General features: G+C 38.1%; 1 protein-coding gene across 2 annotated transcripts in view; it reads right to left on the reverse strand.

The window, feature by feature from the left end:
* The window catches only part of ryk (receptor like tyrosine kinase), a 55,692-nt gene that overhangs the window by 23,087 nt on the left and 11,247 nt on the right, over positions 1-21,358 (reverse strand). For both annotated transcript variants that reach the window (XM_079627386.1, XM_079627385.1), the window contains exons 2-7: positions 6,392-6,513; positions 5,875-5,974; positions 4,372-4,503; positions 3,503-3,568; positions 3,272-3,413; positions 833-933 (exon numbers count right to left, since the gene is read on the reverse strand). In XM_079627386.1, the coding sequence (XP_079483512.1) occupies positions 833-933; positions 3,272-3,413; positions 3,503-3,568; positions 4,372-4,503; positions 5,875-5,974; positions 6,392-6,513 (663 nt within the window). The remainder of the gene's footprint in view (positions 1-832; positions 934-3,271; positions 3,414-3,502; positions 3,569-4,371; positions 4,504-5,874; positions 5,975-6,391; positions 6,514-21,358) is intronic.

Genomic DNA, 21,358 nt, shown 5'->3' on the forward strand with positions numbered 1-21,358 from the left:
CCTGGCAAACTTCCACTAATGGGAAGTTTAAGGGAGGTCATCAACCCGCTCTACTCGGCTCTAAAAGCTCTAATTTTAGCCCAATCTGGCCATTTGAGGTAAAGGAGAAACTCAATGCTATGAAAACAGTTACTATGTTTTAAAAGAGCGGAAACTTCCTGTTGATTTGGTCTTATTTGCATCCTAATTTGGAAACGGGGTGGAGGTGACTCTCCAAATGTGTTCTGCCTCTCATGGTGGAAAAAAAAGACTAAGTGTGAAGAAATGCTACTGAGATGGCAATAGCAAATGACAGTGAAGAATTGAGTAAATACTAAGTGACCGACTTTTGTGAGGGGTTTTTACGAAAGTCGCACACACATACGCAACAACCACTTATACAACTTCGATCGCACAAAAACAATCAACGCTGGAGTCACTGCTGTAATAAACGCAAGGACAAAAGTGTGGAGGGGGAGATGGGAATGCGTACGTCTATTTATTCCAACCTTCTGATTCCAGTTTAGCTAACTTGATCATTCGTTTCCAATTTTCTAGTTTATAAAGGAATGCACATTTGGTGTGAACAGGACGAGACAAGATGCATTCAGAGGTGTGAAATTTAGAACAATTTAACATGCTGGTCTGTAATCCGTAGGGAGCAAAGCATCCTGGTGCTGTTGGAGCTGCTCTTATGGGGCAGCAAAGCAGTGCTTTGATAAGATAAGAGACAGGTTTTCTGACATTTGAAATCATGGAAGGGCAGTGCAGATGGTTACGGCAGATGGTTGAGATGTTTGAGAGAGAGTCGCTGAGGTCAGGGGTGAGGGGCATGGTGTGGTCATAGTCTTACTGGTGACAGGTGTAGCGTTGTTGGGGGTGTCTGCCCTCAGGTACTGGGTGGTCTGGGTGGAGGGCTGAGAGAGACCCTGAGAGCTCCCACTGTCACTAACGCTGAAAGAAAGATGTAGAGAAAAAATATATTACTTTAGGAAATGAAAGGCACAGAACTAAAAGGTATTTTGTCTTATATTTGCACTTATTGTAATAACCTAAATTTCTAACCAGTCTTTGAGTTTTAAATGGTTTCACAGCCTCTTTTATGATGAAATCATCTGTTTTCTCAAAGGGTGTAGGGTTTTACCTGGTGCTGAACCCCAGTGCATTTAAAAAACTAAGTGCTGTGTAATTGTCCTAATTAAAGCCATTAGACTCCAACTCCAAAGGTTAAACACTGAGGCCCCTGGAGAAAGACCTAAAATGCTACAGGTTTAACCTGCCTCCTCAAACTCATTGAACCTAATCATGATCTAATGTCACGAGTCACGACTCATCATCATTGGTTTCTTCTGGACTACTATTTGAGCTGTGAAGCAAAAATAACCCTATGCCAGTAAAAACACATCCTGGTTCTGATGTTATGTTTCAGAAGATAAATGGAGCTCTGTGCCTCATCTTGTGAATAGCAGTTGATGAAATCTAATCTACCACCCTTATATAATCCTGAAAAAGACAACTCTTTGTACTGATGCTTAATTCAATTTCAGAAAAATGCAATTAAACTACTCTGTGCTCTTGTATGAAATCAGTAGGATAAGATAAGATTTTGTTTCTCCTGTCTCCTTCAGACAAACCCACATTTTTTTCTAATTGGGGAAAAAATCTGAAGACAGATAGACAGACAAACAGACAGAAAATGAAATCATGAGAGCAAATGACCAGGGGCCGTATTCACAAAGAATTTTATCTTACCACTAGGAGTACTCCTAAATCGCACTAAAAGATTTTAGCTAGGAGTGTTCTCTTAAAAGTTATTCACAACGCCTTTCAGACCTACTCTTAGTAAGGAAAAATGACAACTCCTAAACTAAGAGTGAGTCTTCGTTGCTATGGATGACGTCAATTATCATGCACGAGCTTCCTCGCAATGATCACGGTGATTGGTTGTTAGATGACAGGGCCATCATGCGAAACATAACACAGACGCACCAAATCATGGAATTACGACATCTAAATATGTCTGTGTCCTACACAAAATAATAATAATAATGTCATCGAAATGCATATATAATGACATGTTTGCCCCAGTGAAGTGTAGTTCTAAAAAGGCAGAGAGAGAGAGAGAAAAGTTGTGAATTAAATTAAACTAAATCAAGGTAGCCTAATACCCTAATGAAAACAGCCACTTGCCTAATAATGAAAAATGACACTTGCATTAACACTTGCTTGGTTAATTGACATCCTATTAGCCTAAATAGACTACTTAAAGCAAGGAAATATTGCTCCTATAAGTAATGTAATAGTTGAATGACGGTGGATTATGAACTCGCCAAAACGGAAAAGAAAGCCCAACTGTACGAAGGATCAGTTACTGCTGCTGGCCCAGTTGGTGCTGAAAAAAAAAAAACATAATAAAAGGGAAATTCGGCACTGGGACACAACATCGAGAATTGTGGAGTTTGCATCGAACACAATCTGGGTATTGGTTTTCTTTCTATTCACAAACACGTCCTCATCCTGACGTGGTGCAATTATTTTAATATGTGTCGATCCGTCTATAGCACCGACCACTCCGGGCACACCGGCAATATCCATAAAGCTGGCTTTGTTTCTTTGGAGTTGGCGAATGTCCAAAGGAAAACTTATGAACTGTCGAATAATATGGGGTCTACAGAGTGCATTGATGGTTTGGTGGATGGATCTGCATTACCGATGGCTGGGTTATCGCTAGATCATCGGCATTACACAATTGCATTTTCCCCGTTGCCAGGTAGCGAAGTGTTATCAAACATTTCAATTCGGCACTGATTGGGTTGTTGCGATTAGTTGGCGCTGTTATTGCATCCCTCACAAGATCCACAACAATCAGTATTCCCTCACGGTTAAGGTGGTATCTTTGTAATAACTCGTGTCATTGGCTGTCTCCAACACACTGTCGCGCGGCGATTTTAAGATCCTTTGTGAATAGGTCTTAGTGAGTTAGGAGTCCTCTCGACTTCTTTTAAGCTGTCCCAGACTTAGGTGCTACTTTTAGGGCTAAAAGGCTTCGTGAATTACTCTTAGTGACAAAAATTAGGAGTCCTAAAGTTAGGAGTGACACGGCCATTATTTTTAGGAGTTGCTCCTAAATTCACCAGTTCGGAGCTACTTTTAGCCTTAAAATTCTTTGTGAATACGGCCCCAGAACCTTTATAAAAAACAAATTTGCCATAAACTACTGATAAGCAGATAGTGGTGGTCTGAACTACCGGTAACCAAATAATAAAACACAAAAATGCATGCATGCACACACCTGTCATCCATTTCCACTCTCTTCATGCTGTGGAGGTGTAACACAGCGAGGATGATGGCTACTAGGAATATGACGATGCAGCACACACACACGCTGATGTAAAAAACTCGTGTGGATGTGGTGGGAGCATTTGGACTGCTTGCTAAGCACAAAAGAGAGCAAAGAGGTTACAACAGCAGAGTGAAGATGGTCTTCAGTAAAAATGCCAAATAATGAATCCCAAATACTCACGATCTATTCTCTTTATGGTTGAGTTTGGGAATGGCAGAGTTTTAGGGGGCTCTGGCTGCTCAATTCCTGTAAAGTACAAGCAATGAAAGGGAAGGATCAGCAAAGAGCCATGTTAATACCAGTTCACCGTTTTATATTTGTGCCACAAACTTGCACAAATTTGTTTGTGACAAATCTCATTACGTGAATATTATTTTCTTTCTTTTTTTTATCAGGCAAAAAGATAATATGATACAATAATTAATGTTTATTCTGATATCAAAGTAATGGTCTGTAATGGCCTTTTTCTACATTTTAAACTTAAATTGAGAAAAATATTTCCTTTAAGCTAAATATTATTTCTTTCCTTTCGATTTTGGGTGGAAATATGACCTGGACATCATGTTGATGGGTCTCGTGAGATGAATCCAAACACATGAACTGGTTGAATTTGGATTCATTTATGTTTGGTTTGTAAATTGTTGCCAGGGCAATAAAATCTATCTCCTTTCACACAAAGTGTAAGACACACAATATCTTCCCGGGCGTTACATACACGCTGACCCAGTTATTCCACAAGGGAGAGGAAATTGGGGCATACACAAACTCTTTTTCTTTTCCGCAGCTAATTTGGCTCATGTGCTTCAAATAAGCAGGGAATAAATTCACTGGCTATTTCCTCTGGGAAAGCATATGACAGAGAGCTTGTGTTATTATCAAATTTGTGTGTCAAGTTTCACATTGCCAGAGACTACGATCTGCCAAATACACAGAATTCTTTAAGCAGAAAATAGAGTGAAAAAAAAAAAATCATAAACACATCTTTAGAAGTTTCTTCCTCGGTTTCTTCATCGGAAATAATAAAGTAAATGTGTATGAAAAGATCTTACTTCGGTAACACATTTTCCTGCGTTTGAAGTTGAGCACTGTGAAGTTGTTGGCTGGTGCAGTCAGGTTGAGCTGCACTGTTAGCACGGCCTCTCCATCAGCCTTTCCAGAGCAGAAGAGGTCCACCCTGAACACTACACAGAGAGACACACAGAAAGTACTTACTGGAGGCCCAAATTTGATTATATTAAATATGCAAGCTGTAAACACTGAATGCAGAGCCTCATTTTGAACTTTTTGAAAGAGTAAGGGCTGCTCTTCCTTTGTGTTGGCACAATACTGTATGCCCAATTCCTACTAAACTACGTGAGAAGACATTTTAAAGACCTGCTCACACCAACACAATGTTCGGCACACAAATTTGGTCAGATTTTCGCATGCAACTTGTCTGTCCAGTCCAGTGGTTCTCAAAGTGTGGGGGTACTGCAGGTGGAGCGCGGTAGATCAGCAGAAAAATAACAGAAAACAGATGTTGCAACGGCGTTCAAGTGCGTGAATAGTGTTTGGTGCTCTGCCTTTATAAAGCGAGACAGAACGGCCATTCCAATCTTTCTTCTTCAGTCCATTGACATTTTGCATCATCTGAACAAGCCCGACAAAGAAGTTCCTCACCATCTAAAGCTGTATTGTGAGCACGCTGCTCGCTGTCGTGTTCCGGCGAGAATATGTATAAGAAGCTGAGCTTGTGAGATGCCGTCAAAAGAGTTCAATGAAGCCACTGATTATATATTGTTCATACAAAGCATCAATGAAACAATTACATTTATTAAAAGTAAAAGTTGTTCTGATCTATCAATCTTACTGTTAAATTTTTCTGTTTCAATGGCATTACCAAATTCAATTCTTGTAGGTTTTCATAACAGGTTTATCAACTCAATTTTTTTTTTTTACATTTTTATAATTTTTTGTTTCATCATTTGGTAGTCAGAGGTGGAGTGGGCTTTGGGTGGGGCAGCAGGTTTTGTAAAGGTTTAAAGGGGGTGCGTAAACAGGCAGCATGGAAATACAAAATAATGATTGTTGGTGTAGAATAGTCTGTTTGCAACTGCCACACAGTCATAGTCTTATGTAATTGCAGCATCTATAGACATGTTACCAAAAGTGTAAATCTTATAGGCTGGACAGCTTTATTTGCAGTGTGATGGAAAAGAGATTAGAACAAAAACTTCAGTTGTATGGGCGATGCCACGAATGTTTACGTCGGTCTGAATAGATGCATTAATACCCGCTTGTTCAAATTAAAATTAAGGCGTTATGGTAATTAAGAGTATTTAAAACCTAATAAAATAAAGCTGTGGGTTCTTAAGTTTTTAAATATGTAATATTAATAACCTTTTCATTAGTAAACGTCAGTCAAGAACTATTTTACCAATAGTTAACAGAGTCACTTTTATCTTTAAACATATCTAAAAGTAGAGCCACTCTTTAGTTGTGAAAAATAAAATGTTCTTAGATATCAACAGCATATTTTCCCTTCAATATACAACAGGATATGTTTGGCTTACCTGAACGAGTGCGTGGGACCTCCCCCTGGGCAGAGATGTTGCTCTGAGGTTGATCCATGGCTGAAGTGTTTTCCACTTGAAACCCCAACCTGTAATCCACCTGTGCAGGAGACAGGGAAAATAAATAAGATAGCCTATTAGTATCATTCACAAAGCATGTCATAAAGAATCAAATTATTGATTTTTTATCTGAATTGTCAGCAGCCATTACTCCAGTCTTCAGTGTCACACGAAGCTGATTTGTTGCTCAATAAACATTTTTAATCATTATCACAGATGAAAACAGTAGTGCTTCTTTTTTTCAGAATTGTTTGATGAATAGGAAGTTCAGAAGAACAGCATTTATTTGAAATAGAAATCTTTTGATACAATATAAAAGTCTTTACTGTCACTTTTGATTAATTTAATGTATCCTTACTGAATAAATGTTTTAATTTCTTTAACTTAATACATTTAAAAAATACCAGCCCCAAACTTTTGAATGGTAGTGTGCATATGATATATGAACAGTGCCAACCTTGCTGCTGGAGTGCCATGTGAAATGTAGGCTGTTGGTGTCACTGGGCACAGGCAGGATGAAGGAAAGAGCATAATGATTTACCACATCATCCCTCACATAGTACAACTCAGCATCAAGACCTGCAGAGAGAAAGAGAGAGCGAGAGATGATCAAACTGATCAGGATTTTAAACAGTTAAAACCATTTCACATTCACACAACCACCCTGCCTCAAGAGAGGATTAAAATATAGTTTCATACTGCCAGACCTACTCTCATATGAACTCTGCATTTCACCATCAAAACATAATGTGCTCATTTAGGTTTAATGTATTCCACAGCGCCTGCAAATGGTGCAGGAGGTATCCATGGCAGCAATGTATAAAATATATTTTTTTAGTGCGGTGACCAACCACTGTCTGACATAGTTCCACTTCCCTGCAGTAAAAAGCAAGATCTGGATCTATTATATCATAAAGAGCAGGTATGACAGCGACTGAAATATGATTACAATTTCCAATCAGGAGGATATGAGTTATAACAGGCTCAAGCATTCATGCTGAGATTCTGGAATGCTTCCCATTAAGCTGATGGGATCTATGAAACTACCAAAGGCTGCCGCCCAAGTTTTAACCACAGTTAATTCCTCTCTCTCTAGCCTGTCCATTTAGAACCACATAGAACGGTTTTCATCCAAGTTTATACCAAGAACAATATCCTCAGCCACCCCCTCCACATACAGTGAAGGGAAAACAGTATGTTTATGTTTAAGGACTTCACCCCTCTCTATCGTCAAAGCAAAACATCTCTACTCTCCCCTGTCTGGCCTCCATTTTCTAACGACGCTGTAATCTAAACACTGCTTCCTTCCCGGCTACATTCCTGGGAGAGACTCGACCTGAAAAGCATTTCTACCAGACAGCCCCGCACACCTGCGATCCCAGTTATACTGCATCCAGCCCTCAGTTAACAACTGGACCAGAGAGAGGCGATGATGATGAACATGAAACCGAGGTCTAAAGTGGAGGTTGGTTCCCAGGACACAAATGAGATGTGTGAAGTTGATTGACAGCTGGAATCTCCTGTGGCCTGCCATGCCTTGGAGCGAACCTTATCATGACTGAAAGGCCACGCTGCGGCTGACTGGAGCCTATCTGTCTGTCATAGGGTCTGCTCAAACATAAGGGGGATGGGAGTACACAAACCCTTTCTAGAACATATCTATGAAACAATAGTACATGTTTGTTTGTTTTTTGCTCAAATTTTAGATTTGTTCGGTGTAGACAACATAAAATCAATATATACACTATTGTTCAAAAGTTTGTGGCCTGTAAGATTTTTTTCTTCTGTGCTTTAGAAGACTCTTGTGCTCACAAAAGCTCCAATTATTTGATCAAAAATACAAAATATACAGACTTCCATGTGCGCACGTGAAACGTTTTTGCATGCTAATATAACAGCCTTAAGTCTGCTTTAATGCATGCGCTGTGGCGGCCGTGATACCATGTTGTTAAATGGTCCGATGGCACAATACGGCTATGTGCATTGGGCTTATAAAAACTGCTCACATTTTGGTTTTCTATAGTAAAAAGGTTAAATCAAGCTACTTATTTGTTTGTCATTTTTTGAATTGTGAGCCTCTCCTTTACACAACGCAGCGCTTTCTAAAGTCCTTTATGCCTATGGCTCTGCTCACAATAAATATTGTTAGAATTGAACAACAAAACATTTTCAACATTTTTCCAGCACCTGTAAGGATGCGTTAAATCAGGCAAAGCGGTTTAATAAAGGGTGTTTTGATCTTGTGAAATACAACATTTTGTATATTTTACTGTACTAATATTGAATATATACTAAATAATATATAATATATATAAATAATAAACTAATATTTAGGCCGTTAAAGTTTTATATGGCACAATATAAATATACTGCCCAAACGAAATCCAAAATTTGGTAACTTTTTCCTGTATCAATTTTTTTTATGAACCATTAAATTTTGCATATAGGACAATGCACACTGAGCTACTACCTACTGCGCCATCAACCCATTTTGGCGCGGTTTCTCAGCAGCCACAGAGTCAAATTTTTAAAAGTGGATATATAAGGCCTTGAAATATGATTTACTGCCCTAACAAAAGCCAAATTTTTTGCACTTTTTACAATATCAGTCTTTTTTTATGGACCCTTGAACTTGCACACAGCCGTATATGGGCTGTGTTGCAGCCCATTTCATGTTGTGGTTTCTCAGCTGTCACAGATCAGGATGTAAGGCTGTGATATTAGAGTATACTGTCCTAACGAAAGCTACATTTTGATCAAATAGATATTTTTATTAATTCATGTGATTCCACACTCTCGTTTACTTCATAATAAAATTGCAGTGGCGCACAAAGGAAATGTAGACAGTATACATGAACTGGAATTGGAAACTATAACGCATGAGTACGCAAAAAAATCCTGTGCACTGCACACGTGACAAAAGTTTATTGTGTGCACGCCATAGTTTCTCGTGAGCACTCAATAGTTTCTAGTTACATTTTTTTTTTTTAAATTACAGTGATGTGAAAGCTGAATTTTCAGCAGCCAGTACTCTACACACTCAGCACCAGCTGGCAGCATGACAGAATAGCACAAGATACCAGACAGCAGGCCAACAGTGATATGAGGTTGCCCACCTATGGAGGAAAAAACAGTGTGTGGCCCCCAAAACAGACACACACTCAAGATGCAGGAGTCCCGAAAGTTCAGACAGACTGACATAATCCTCTGAGCACAGAGGAAAAGAAAATCAGCCAGCTGTGAGAGACTACTGAGGCGTGAGGTATACTAGACACATACCCACAGACTTGAGACTAATTAACGCTCCCATGTCTTGCACCATGTGACCTGTCTGGTCCTACTTTTGTCCACTAACGGCATATGGTCTGGTGCTTGAATCTCCAACATAGACAGGAAGAGGCCAACTGACTGATGTAAAGCAATCAACCACAAGTTTCCTGTTTAATCTGAAATATTATACAACAGCAATTCAAAATGAAAAATCAAATAACAATAAATAATAAAATCTAGCAAATAGAATGTACAGTATATGAAATACAAAAAACAAAAAAAACAAAAACTTACCGGTGTATGTATATATATATATATAAACTATTTATGAATAATGCTGTGTCCTTACTTTCAAGAAGTAGTTGCATCAAGTTGCATACATTTTCATATGCAATGTACATCAAATGGTCAGTCAACAGACTGTGGTCCGTCTGCACCTGAGACTGAGACTATGCAGCAGGAACAGTTAATAATTATAATGAAAGAATGGATAGAGGGGAAATTCAATTCTCAATTTAAATTCCTTCTCTCGATCTCAGGCATTAAAATTATGATATATTGAGAAAAGAATTTGAAGAAACAAGCCTTAGCTCAGTCATAGCTCACAAAACAGTAAATGAAGAGGGTGTTGAAGTTCATGGGTCAAGTGTGCTCAACCGTCTGACCAGAGGTTCCAAAAAGAAAGCAGGAGGTTGTTTGAAAACAGTTTCCTGTGTGGCATAAAGTGCTCCAAAACTTGAAGAGCTGCTTCACCACAGGATGATTAGGAGAATGAGTTTATTAAAGCATATGTGCAGACTTTGTTTTCAAGCTTGTTTGTGACTCTGTGGGGACCATTTTTAACCTCTTCTCTTTATGCTCAAGTAACAAGTTTGTTTCAAAAGAGCTGCGGTTAACCATACGGCTTGAAAAAAAAAAAGTGGTTTCTGCTTGCTGCAAACGCAATCTTTGCATCCCCCTCACGGCAGTGCTCTGTAATGTCTTTTTATGTAGCTTCAAAAGCCCTTTCATGGTTGAATTGCTTCCTCTCTGAAAAAGCAAAGACCAGGGAGAAAACATGCCCACGGGGTGAGACTTCGATACATTATGTTGGTCAATTTTGCTCACAAGAGTTTGAAAAAGTTCTAGCTCTGTATGCTAGTCATCTTCAGGCAAGATTTAATGCTTAGATAAATCAGTGATGCGTCAATAATTCCTAAAAAAAATATATATATCTTTCTATGGTGGTATAATAACTTTTAAAAATCCTACAAATGTTCAGTTTAAAATGTAATTACTTCAAAATGTGCTAATGATTTGTAGTTTTTTTTAATGTGGTCTGGGACTTAAGACAAGACTTTTTTTGTTTTGAACTCTCAACACAAAGAATAAAACTGAAGTTCCAGACAATACAATGAATGAAAGGCAATGATTTACATCCATGTCGTTCCCCCACGGTCAATGGTATAGACATGCGGTTTTGGATTTCCTGGTCTCTGGAGATCCCATTTCTGTCTTCAAAAAGGTACAACAAAAATGTTAAAGCCAGGAGAAGAGGTAAGCACAGGTGGAACAAAGAGTCTCCTGTAGTCGGGGTCCGATTCATCCTCAAACCCTCAGTGCACAGGACATAAACAGCAGCCAAGCTCAGAGTGAGTGGAAGGGAAGGGAGGGGAGAGGGGCTCTGTTATGTATTGATTAGGGCAATTTTAAAGAAAAATGTGATATGCAATAAATATTATAAACTATCATTAAATAATTATATTTAAAAAACTGAAAATGATATACGGTAACCAACATACAAGTTTCACATTCTTTTTGTGAGAAGAAAGCATCCCTACAACTTCGAAAAGTGAACAGCAGTGTTTATAAATTGCATTACATAAAAAGTAAGTGCAATTTAAACCAGGGGGTTAAGGGTTTCAGGTAGGCCTATATTAGGTTTATTTAACAACAGAAATTAAATAAATCAAATGTAAAAAAAAAAAAACATTGCTTTTTTTTTACTGTATGAATTAAATATACACGGATTCTTATTAAAGCTACAAAAGTTATTCAGTCAAGAGCAGCGAGCGTTTTTCTCTTTGTCTGTTGTTTTATTAACATTAAGCACACAGATGGAAGCTGGTTTATTATGCTGCTGTCACTGGGCATGTTTCCATTACAGGTTAGCGCAAAACTTTTGTGATTTATTAAAAATTTAGATTTAAAAAACGATTGTGAAATGGCGTTTCCATTAACCAATGGTATGTGACTAAAACGTCAATTTTTTTTCTCTCGTGTCGTGATCAGTCAGGATGGTAGGTTGATATGGTTTACCACATATATATATATAGGCCTATATATATATATATCCCAGTCACCGTGACCGCACTAGCCATTATTTTTAATGGAAGCAGACGTAGGCATGTTATCCAAGCATTAATGGCAAAGAAAGATCCCTGTGAGCGGCACATATGAGGTGTTTCTGGGTGTTTCTCCTTTATTTCTGCTTCAAGCTCGTGATTGTAGCATTTCTTTGAGGTTTAGAATCCAGTATTCCTGTAATTCTTGTCTTTTATTAATTTAATAAAGAACTCTGTCTCGTCTTCTGTCCAAAATACACAGAGTCATCTACATCAGGTGACTATAAATGCGCAAAAACTGTTTCAATTGCAGTTTAGTGAAATATTCCTTTTTCGAATTGCCTAAAAAAAAAAAAAACTCATGCGAGCGTCTCAACTTTTTTGTGATAAATGGGAGTTTTCGCGAAATTGACGTGTTTCCATTATGCATATTTTCAATTTGCGCAATTTGAAGGGTTATGGAAACACGGCTACTGTAAGAGCTGCACAGATCTATATATTTTTACACGCACGCTTTCTTTCTCAACTGTTTAGGTAAGACATAACGGACTGTGTTTAACGTGAATATTCAACAAGACAGGCATTTTTTAAGTCCACGTGAACCGGAAGTTGCAAACGACTTTTCTCAAGTGTTGTGACGCATTTCCGAGTGAAAGGGAATATTGAACTGAGGGCAGGGTTTTACTTTAGCGCTCCTCCTCTCCATCTCTAGCCCATAGCAGAGTAACGGTTTGAGGGGAGTGGTTAAGCGATTAACCAACCCAAGCCGTCAAGCCTATGTCATCAGAAAAAGAACCATTCCAGACCCGGAAGTAACTTTTCAGACTTTGATTAAAGATTACCACGGCAAACTATTTTTTTTCTGTGTATTAACTTCCACGGATTAATTGTTCACCACAAGACTAGTAATATCCGCTAACAAAGTAAAAGGGTCAATTTTGATTTCATGCCAACTTTAACATAATTTTGTATTTGGCCATAGAAGAGAACTGAAATCAGGACTATGCCCTGCCGAGAGGCGGCTTCCTGTGCGCGAGTACTTTGCTTATTGCGCCTAATAACATTAGGCATGTCACACATAAGTAACAGTCATGTGTAGAATTTGTTTTTTTAAGAAATGTGTACTTTTATTTAGCAAGGATGCACTGAATTGAAAAGTTACAGTAAAGGAAGGTCTCAATTTCAAGTAAATGTTCTTTAGAACTTTCTATTCACCAAGAATCCAGAAAAAAAAGTATCTTATGCTGACTCCCATTTTGCATACCGGTACTATCCATCCTAAGTAGTATTTGAAATTAGAATTAGTGTGTCCCAAATCGTAGCATGTTGAAATGAGTATTCCAAAGAATGTTATCCACATTATATTTCATCTGCAACAGCATTGTGAACTTTTGTAATGGTACGTTTGGCCATTAACTTTTAATGCATCATTATTTCTCTCTGATACAGTAGGAAATTAAATTATATTGAACGTGGATGATTTTAAATGTGACAAGATGATTGACAGGGCAGTTTGAAAGGTGACAGGATGCATGTAACTAAACAACATAGCTGTCTGTTAAAGACGCAATTATGTCCTAAAGCTTGCCTACTCTTCTGCTACACATACAAAAGTATGTACTTTTCCTTAAAAAAATTACAAATAAAAAGTAGGCCTAACCCTTTAATATTTATAAGAAATGTTATTTTCGCACCAAATTTCTGAAGGATCATGTGACACTGAAGACTGGAGTAATGACTGGTGAAAATTAAGCTTTGCCATAACAGGAATAAATTACATTCTTAAATACAATATTTCTGTTTTTTTTTTTTTTTACTGTACTTTTGATCAAATAAATGCAGCCTTGGTGACCATAAGATATTTTTCAAAAACATTTTTCAAAAATCTTACTGACCCCAATTTTTTTTTTATTGCAGTATATATTGGCATTATGTCGCTTGCTCACCCTGCTCTCCAATATATTGGCATCAAAAGAAGAAATTAATCAATAACATACTGGTCGATTACAAACTGTAACCAATCACAAAACAGGAGTGGGGGCACATGATTAGAAGTGGGGGGTGTTGGCAATGAAACAGTGATGTTTTGCCTCTAGCAAAAATACGAATGATTAAAATACTAAAGTACTTTTCAATAAATAACTATCATCCTTTTAATAACAAGTTAAATAAACTGACAGAAATATGAGAATTTAAACACCAAAATGAACTAGAACACAATGTAACTACAACAGGTATGTCGCCACACACATGAGCCGGCAGGCCAGTTCTCATTACACACACTATGTATGCACCTAATTCAAGGTTCATGGGATGCAGTGTTCACACAGTGGTGCGGAAGCCAAAAAGGGCAGAGGGGTCAAACCTAAAGAGAGTGGTGGAACATGCAATATAAGGAGATCTGTAGTCTCATTATCATCAAGAAAGTCAGCATGGCGACTATATTGGAGTCCCTCGAATGTAAGAGTTCAGCACAGATGGTCAGGAGGGTAATCAGTGTAATACCAAACAGGTGTGGGCTAAAAGTAAATGAAAAAAACTAGCACACAGGCAGGCAGACCCAGAGTGCAATGCTGCAATGGACAGAAAAACACTTTCAGATGTGACTGCGGCACTTCCAGGCTACCTTTCATAGAGCTGACGTGAACACGTTGTTTGTTGTAAACTGAACTGTCTGGACGGGGTGTGACAAGACGGCAGAAGGCCCAGCGGAAATGGCAGTGGTGTCACAACTTGGACGGCTGGTGAAAATAACCCAAACTATGGTGAAGCGTAGGAAGAAAACGTCTCCAAGCTGAGGTCTGACCTCTGGAGGACCACAGCCCGTGTGGGATCAACTGCAATTACCACACACATTCTCCTCTGCACAAATGTCTAAGAGTGGCTGGTGTTCATATTCTGAGGTTCTACTAGAATAATAAATAAAAGACAATTAATTTCATACCTAATTTGGTAGTTTTACTAAGAGAGTTTGTTCAGACAGCCTATTTTAAGATGAAACCAAGACCTGAGTCCATCCATTTTTATCCAACACGCTATATGCATTCTTCAAAAATACAAAACATACATTCACATCATAATCATAAATTCACAAATCAACATTGAATTCTAGAACAGTGTGTTCTTTAATGCTATGCAATATCATAAGGAGGGAGAGGAACATTTTAACAAAGATTCTAGAAATAAATTCTTGGCAAATGATAACAGCAGTTCTTTACATTTTCTAAGGAAAGTGTTGGTGCTTATCCACCAGGATGCCACAGTGATATTAAGCAGTTGCAGGTGTTCTGTTCTGAATGTTTTTTAGTGTGTTGCTATGTCTTGTTGACTCAAATTAAAAGTGTCCACCCCTGAGCTTCTATGATATTCTGGTCCTTATGGTTGGGTCACTCTTTCAAAAGTCTGAGATTTATTTGATTCTTGCACTGTCTGTCAGGTGACAATCTTAAGTCTGATCACTTAAGCTGGTCACACACACTACAAGATAATTGAGCCTATTTTGGGCACAATTCTCCCCTTCTGACAATCCTAGGTAAAGTCCCAATTATGATGGTTCAATGGTTCTATTATCTTATCAGATTTTCCTGTGGTGTGAGGTACATAAAGAGGGACATTCTCAAATCGTGGTAAATATCCATGTTGAAATCGGGTTGTATGGGTGGAACCCAGAGGACCAACGCGCACACATTGTAGATGGTCATGTGGGTTCATCCAAACCTTTATCTTTTTTCCCCATTAATTTTTTTTTAAAGGCAGACCAAACACTATTACTGCCATTTCTTCTTGCCATCGTCGGCCATCTTTGTTTACTCGGAAGTCACGTTTGATTGCAAGAGATTTCCCATGTTCACAGTTGTTTGTGAATGGAATCTGTTAGTGTGTGGTGTGCTGTCTTGGGGTATGTTTACACAACAACGATGCACTAAAAACAGACAACAACGTTGTCAAAACGATCACCGTTCACAGGGATCTGTGAAAATTACTTTAAGTGGTCATATAATGGTACATGCACTTTTACAAGTTGATTGTACTGAAATGTGTGTTGGCAGTGTCTGTACTACACAACGATCACATAATGCTAAAAATCCATCCAGTGTTTTTTTTTTTTCTCCTTATGTTTTCCCGTCTCAAATCGAGCCGTTCAACCGTGTGACGTCACATGGTCAGCAATTCTGGTTGATGAATGATGATATTGCAGCGCTGTTTCACCAGTGCGCTCCTATTCTGGCACATGGTAAATTAAGACCCGTCAATCTGATCGTTCAAACCAATCCAAGCACACTCCACCAGTAAAACCGATTGGTTTCCGATTGGTCTCTACTCTCTACACATCGTCCCAACCCACTATACCCACCGCACCCGAGATCCAGTTTCCATTCAAATTATGTTGGAAAACACTGCGTCATGTTCGCAGCACGAACAGATCCCAGAACAATCCTATAGCTTTACCCAAGCAGCATGTCATGTCACTCTGTGATATACGCATTGTCTTTTGTTGTGTTTGGGCTCATTCCAGGCCACCTGCTCTAAATAAAGATGTGCAATTTACTATGGTTTACTAATGTTTTGTAAAGTTACAAAACAAAACGTGGTGCAAAAGCATCATGTGTACATACACGTGCATCGGTGGCGCTTTTCCATAATACTTCATATAATTTGGTCTTCAACTAAACAATATGCTATTTGTATTCTGCTAGTTGCGACCTTTTCAATTATATATGACAAGTCTATATGAAAAAAGAGCATTTCTAATATGTCAGCAAAAAAGCACAAGTATATATTCCCTAAATTTAGTGTAAGCCAAGCTTCTAAGCTTTAAAATGACACTCATTTCGTGTTTGTTATGCAAGTGGTTGTCAAATAACATGAGTGCCCCCTGCTTTGGATTAAAGAGGTTAAGGTTAACGATTAATCAATTAATTGACTTAATTTAAACAACGATTGATTATGTGAATTTATGTAAACTGGCATCCCTAATGTAAATAAAGATTACATTTTTTTAAATAAATGAAGAAAAAATTTAAATTTTCATGTAACTATCCCTTTAAGAGGTTTGAAAATCTCTGAGGCAACTAAGGCAAGTGCCAATAATAACTAAAAGTAAGAAAAAGGTGGAATGTTTTTAGCAGATAATCTTCTCTGCTCAATATTTCTACTGTTTCCTTCAGAGCTGGGCAAGACCAGGGTCAACATCTTGTTATATTTGGTACACAAACAATTTCCTTAATTTATTATGACCCCAAAAAGATGATAAATATTTAACTTTTCAGAATTCAAACACCATTTAAACCACTGCGACTGAGACTGCATTATTATCAGGTATTTTTTACACTTCAAACAACCTATGACATACTCTAAAACAAAAACACAGTCTCAAACAAATATGAAGAGAGGTAGTGTAGACTCGTCGTGTACAATTAAATAATAGGTTGAGTGCCTGAAACAAAAAGTAAAAGGGGCCTACCCCCATTCAGTGTGGCGGTTCAATAGACAAGCATACAAATGCGAATACTACTGCCAGTCATTCCAATTCTATTCAAGGACTCCTTTTGTAATAGCTCCCTGCTCGTTTTTCAGCTCGTCTTGAAAGCTTTCTTCTTTCTCTTTTCTAGCTTTGGGCACATGTTCAAGTCAAGCGACTATCCAGGCAAAGCACAAGAATCTTTCAATGGTACCATACTTTGCCCTGTTATTTTAGAAGCCGCTGTAAGGCATCTTTAATGGAGAATGATTTTACTTGATACTAGCTTACCGTGGTTTCAGGCTTGGTGGCATTCCAGTCCACCATTATCTCCTCTACCAACATAAGTGAAAATTTGATATGGTGTGCTGAGCAAAGGGCAGATGCAACCCATAATACAGCGCTCATTTTCCACTACTTTAGTAAATGTGATGCTCTCTCTATGGATCACTAATGGATCTTCCATGAACCACAGGCAAAAACAAGTACATGCACAGGGAACTACACAGCATTGATGAATTAAGTGAAACAACCCTTGGAATCACTACTTGGACTGACCAGTGACCAGTAAAGGACCTTGTGTTATTTAATTAGCAACTTGTGAATTCTAAGAAAACTAGAGTTATTTATTTAATCCCAATTCAGTAAAAGCCAACCACAGATGAGCAACATGTGTGGGGGGCACCGAAATCCCCAGGTGCTACAACAGGGATATAAGAAGTGTCTAAGTTTATGCGTTTATTTATGTGTGTGGTGACCAGAGGTCCCTGAAACCCCCCAGCGGTGAAGGATTTATAGGCTCGGTCTGAGGCAGTCACATTTGGACAAATAATTACTGATACTGCCAGAAAGCATCTCAGTAAATGACAACCCCACATGGGCACTGCTGGGAAGATCAGGGTGTCCTTTTCTTAATAAATGTGGTCTTAGCGCAGAATTCATGTACACACTATTCCAAAGAAAAAAGGTGGGTCTGCCACTGAAACAACATTCTTTTATCTGATCGCCTGATGTCTTCAACCAAGTAAAATTGTTGTGAACGTTGTCTTTAAAGAGGGGCTTTCATCTGGTAGCTTTTGCCATTCAAATTGCAAAAAATAAGTTGTTTGGAAATAAAAGAAAGATAAGATAGTAAATAGAGTTTGCCATGTTGAAAACATTTTTCCACTGACATTCAACATGCTGAACTTAGTGAGCTCCTTTGGATCTGCTGTAGATCTATGGCAGGAGGGTCAACCAGGTGTTTTATAGGTTCCCGTTTTGAGCCCAATGTTTGCAGAGTTCTGGAGGAAAAACTCACTTTTGGCATCAGACATACTGAGTTCACATCTACAGAAAAGTCATAATACGCAGACAGATTTGCTTCAGAGGGCAGTAAAAGGTAACGATGTAGAAAGTGTTCCAAATGGAACTACCCCTTGTCAGTTTTCACTGCCCACTTACTCCTCATTTCATTACAGCAAACCACGTCATTACAATGAAATATTGAAACAGGCAACAAGTTTAAAGTCACCTACATTCTTTAGTGTTGAAATAGGGCCAATAATTTGATACTATACGCACGATACAGGAGTTCCAATACGATATATTGATACTGTAAGCATGTTGGGGTTTTAACCAAACGCAAAGCCACTGCCACAAATATTGATGTAACAGGTCTCCAGATAGCGACCAAATGGTTGCATTTTGCAACCTTTTTTCTTGGTGGTGCGACTCAATTTTATTAGCACTGGTGCAGCCACCACGTTGCCTGAATGATAAGAGCTGCCATTTCTGTTGCATGTGAAAAGCATCAAACGGCAACTAATATCAAACTAAACTAAAGTGAAATTAAACCGTGCTTCTCATTTGAGCTCCGCAGTGTGGCCATTTTATCAGCTCGAACCAATATTAGACAGTATTAGAAGGGCATATAGTATTAATAGATTCGCCACGAGATCTAGTGAGAAACATTCAAATTCAGTGCAGAATTCTCTGTTATAACCCATAGATATCACAACAAAAAGCGCTGATGTGGAAACAATGGGAGAAACATTGTGCCTTTAATGAACAAGTTATAGAGGGCTTTTCAGTCCACAAATCACCAACATTCACAATGGATTTATTGTAGTAATGCTAACTGCAGGCATGGTACATCACCGTTACATCAACGTTTTTGATCATATATTAAATCATAAAGAGAAAAAATATATGAATAAAATACATTTCACAGGACTCTACTATTCTTGGAAAAAAATGTTATTAATGATAAAAAATAAGGTGTTCATCTAATCCATAATCAATTATTACATTTAATAGATTAGACATGTTTTTGGTTAATGAAATTTAAATAAACAAAACAAACAAATGGTTTCAAGTTATAATATATATATATATATATATATATATATAGAAAATATTAATTTAATAGTAGGGCTGGGCGATATGGCCTAAAAAAAAATCCGATTTACGATTTAAGAATCTGAATCTGAGAGCTGAGAATTTGTTTTAATCAATAGTACTGTAACCTTCTCTGTCGGTGTCAGTGTCTTTGCTTCGCGATTTTCTCTGCGTGAGAAAATGGATGTGTGGCGTGAGAGCGAGTGAAAAGTGACAATTGCGTGAGTCTCACGGTGAATTCGTGAGAGTTGGCAGCCCTGCAGATTCAGTTTGTAAATGTTTTTGGCGGGTGTGCTTGTGCAGCCGCGGTCTTGTTCATTTGCCATGTTGTTTGTGTAGCTCTATGGCAAACGCGCTGAGCCCGTTCGGAACTACGGGAGCGTCGGCGGATATTATAGAAAAAAACGATTTTCATTCTAACATAGACGTACACTACACATTCGAGTTAATCGATCAAATCGATTTATCGCCCAGCCCTATTTAATGGTTATTTTAACTGATGATAATAATAATTTATTGTTTAATACCGTATATACCGTGATATTTTCTGAGACTGTTAGCATACCGTGAAAATCTAACTTACATACCTACTTCAAACCTCTAAATATTATCCAACTCGAATGTTGTTTTTAATGTAATGACCAAAAGTATTTACAAAAATAAATAAACATGCAAAATTATTAGTTACTGCACTTATATTAATACAAAATTATTTGATTATATTACCTTTAGGATTAAAAATCCCCCCACCCCCCAGCGCTACCAGATCAGGTACTAGTCCCACTATCTGTAGAAATTAGTGGCACCGGTGCCACTGCTCTCAAATGTTAGTCTGGAGCCCTGTGTAAACAAATAAATAAATATCGATAGAGTTTTTAAGAATACATTATCGCCAAACATAATATCCCTATATTCAAGTGTCGTGTATCGACATTTTCTTACAGCCCTATAATTAAAAAAAAACTGTAGAAGATAACATCTAAGAAGTGTTTGGTCCATTCCAAATGCTCACAGAAATAGGCCTACTACATGAAAGCAACCGTGATGCATAACATCAAAAAAGGATACAAAGGAAGATCCTTAGGCTATTCTTAAATCAAGACACAACCCCTCCTTTAAAGTAAATGGGAAATGCAAAGGTACGTATATTATATTAGTTTTTGAACATGCGCCACGCCATAAGGCCTCCAGTCTTTTGGAACTTACTGTATAAAGCGGAATGTCACATAATCTTTGGATGAATAAATCAAAAGTACGACTGTACAATTAATCAAATGGAGATTTTGACTAGTGCCTGTGTGGATACTAAAGGTGCAGTATTAAATATTGACAGCAAGCAGTTGAAATGGGTACTGCAGTCCAAATTATTGGAGAGAGTCGTTTCCCACACCCCCTTTCAGATCCTTGTTTTCGGAGAAACAAGTATGTGAACTTAGCATGTTTTAAATATCTACAAACACATTTTAGTTTTTTTGCTTTAGTACAGTAAAAAAAAAAATATATATATATATATATATACAGAGTCAATATCAGTCTTCTTGAGCTTTAAAGGTTCTGTTTGTCTGTGAAAGAGCGACACAGTTTCGTCTACTACACAGACACACATACTGAAGCATGCGACACTCGTGGTGTTTTCAGCATCTGCCGTCTCACTAAATGTAGACATGAACTTCACCTTCAGAGCTCGTTCCACGAGATCTCGCAAAACTAAAATGTGACTAGATGTCTCGTGAAGGTGAAATTAGCATAGAATAGGTCACCGCTACATTCACATAGCGACGCCCACCGCGTTTTTTTTTTTTTTTTTTTTTTATGGTGGACTGTGTAGTTGTGGCTCTGGTCTCTGTATGCACTTTGAATATTGTGAGAGTAGTGTAACGTCTGAAGAACGAAAGACAAGGGAGACTCAGTTTCTGAACTTTTATCGGAACGCAAGAACAACTGAACACACAAATGCACCAGCCTCACTCACTCGCTCGTTTCTCTCTAC

This window comes from Phoxinus phoxinus (assembly GCF_949152265.1).
Source record: "Phoxinus phoxinus genome assembly, chromosome: 11".
Taxonomy (NCBI): Eukaryota; Metazoa; Chordata; class Actinopteri; order Cypriniformes; family Leuciscidae; genus Phoxinus; species Phoxinus phoxinus.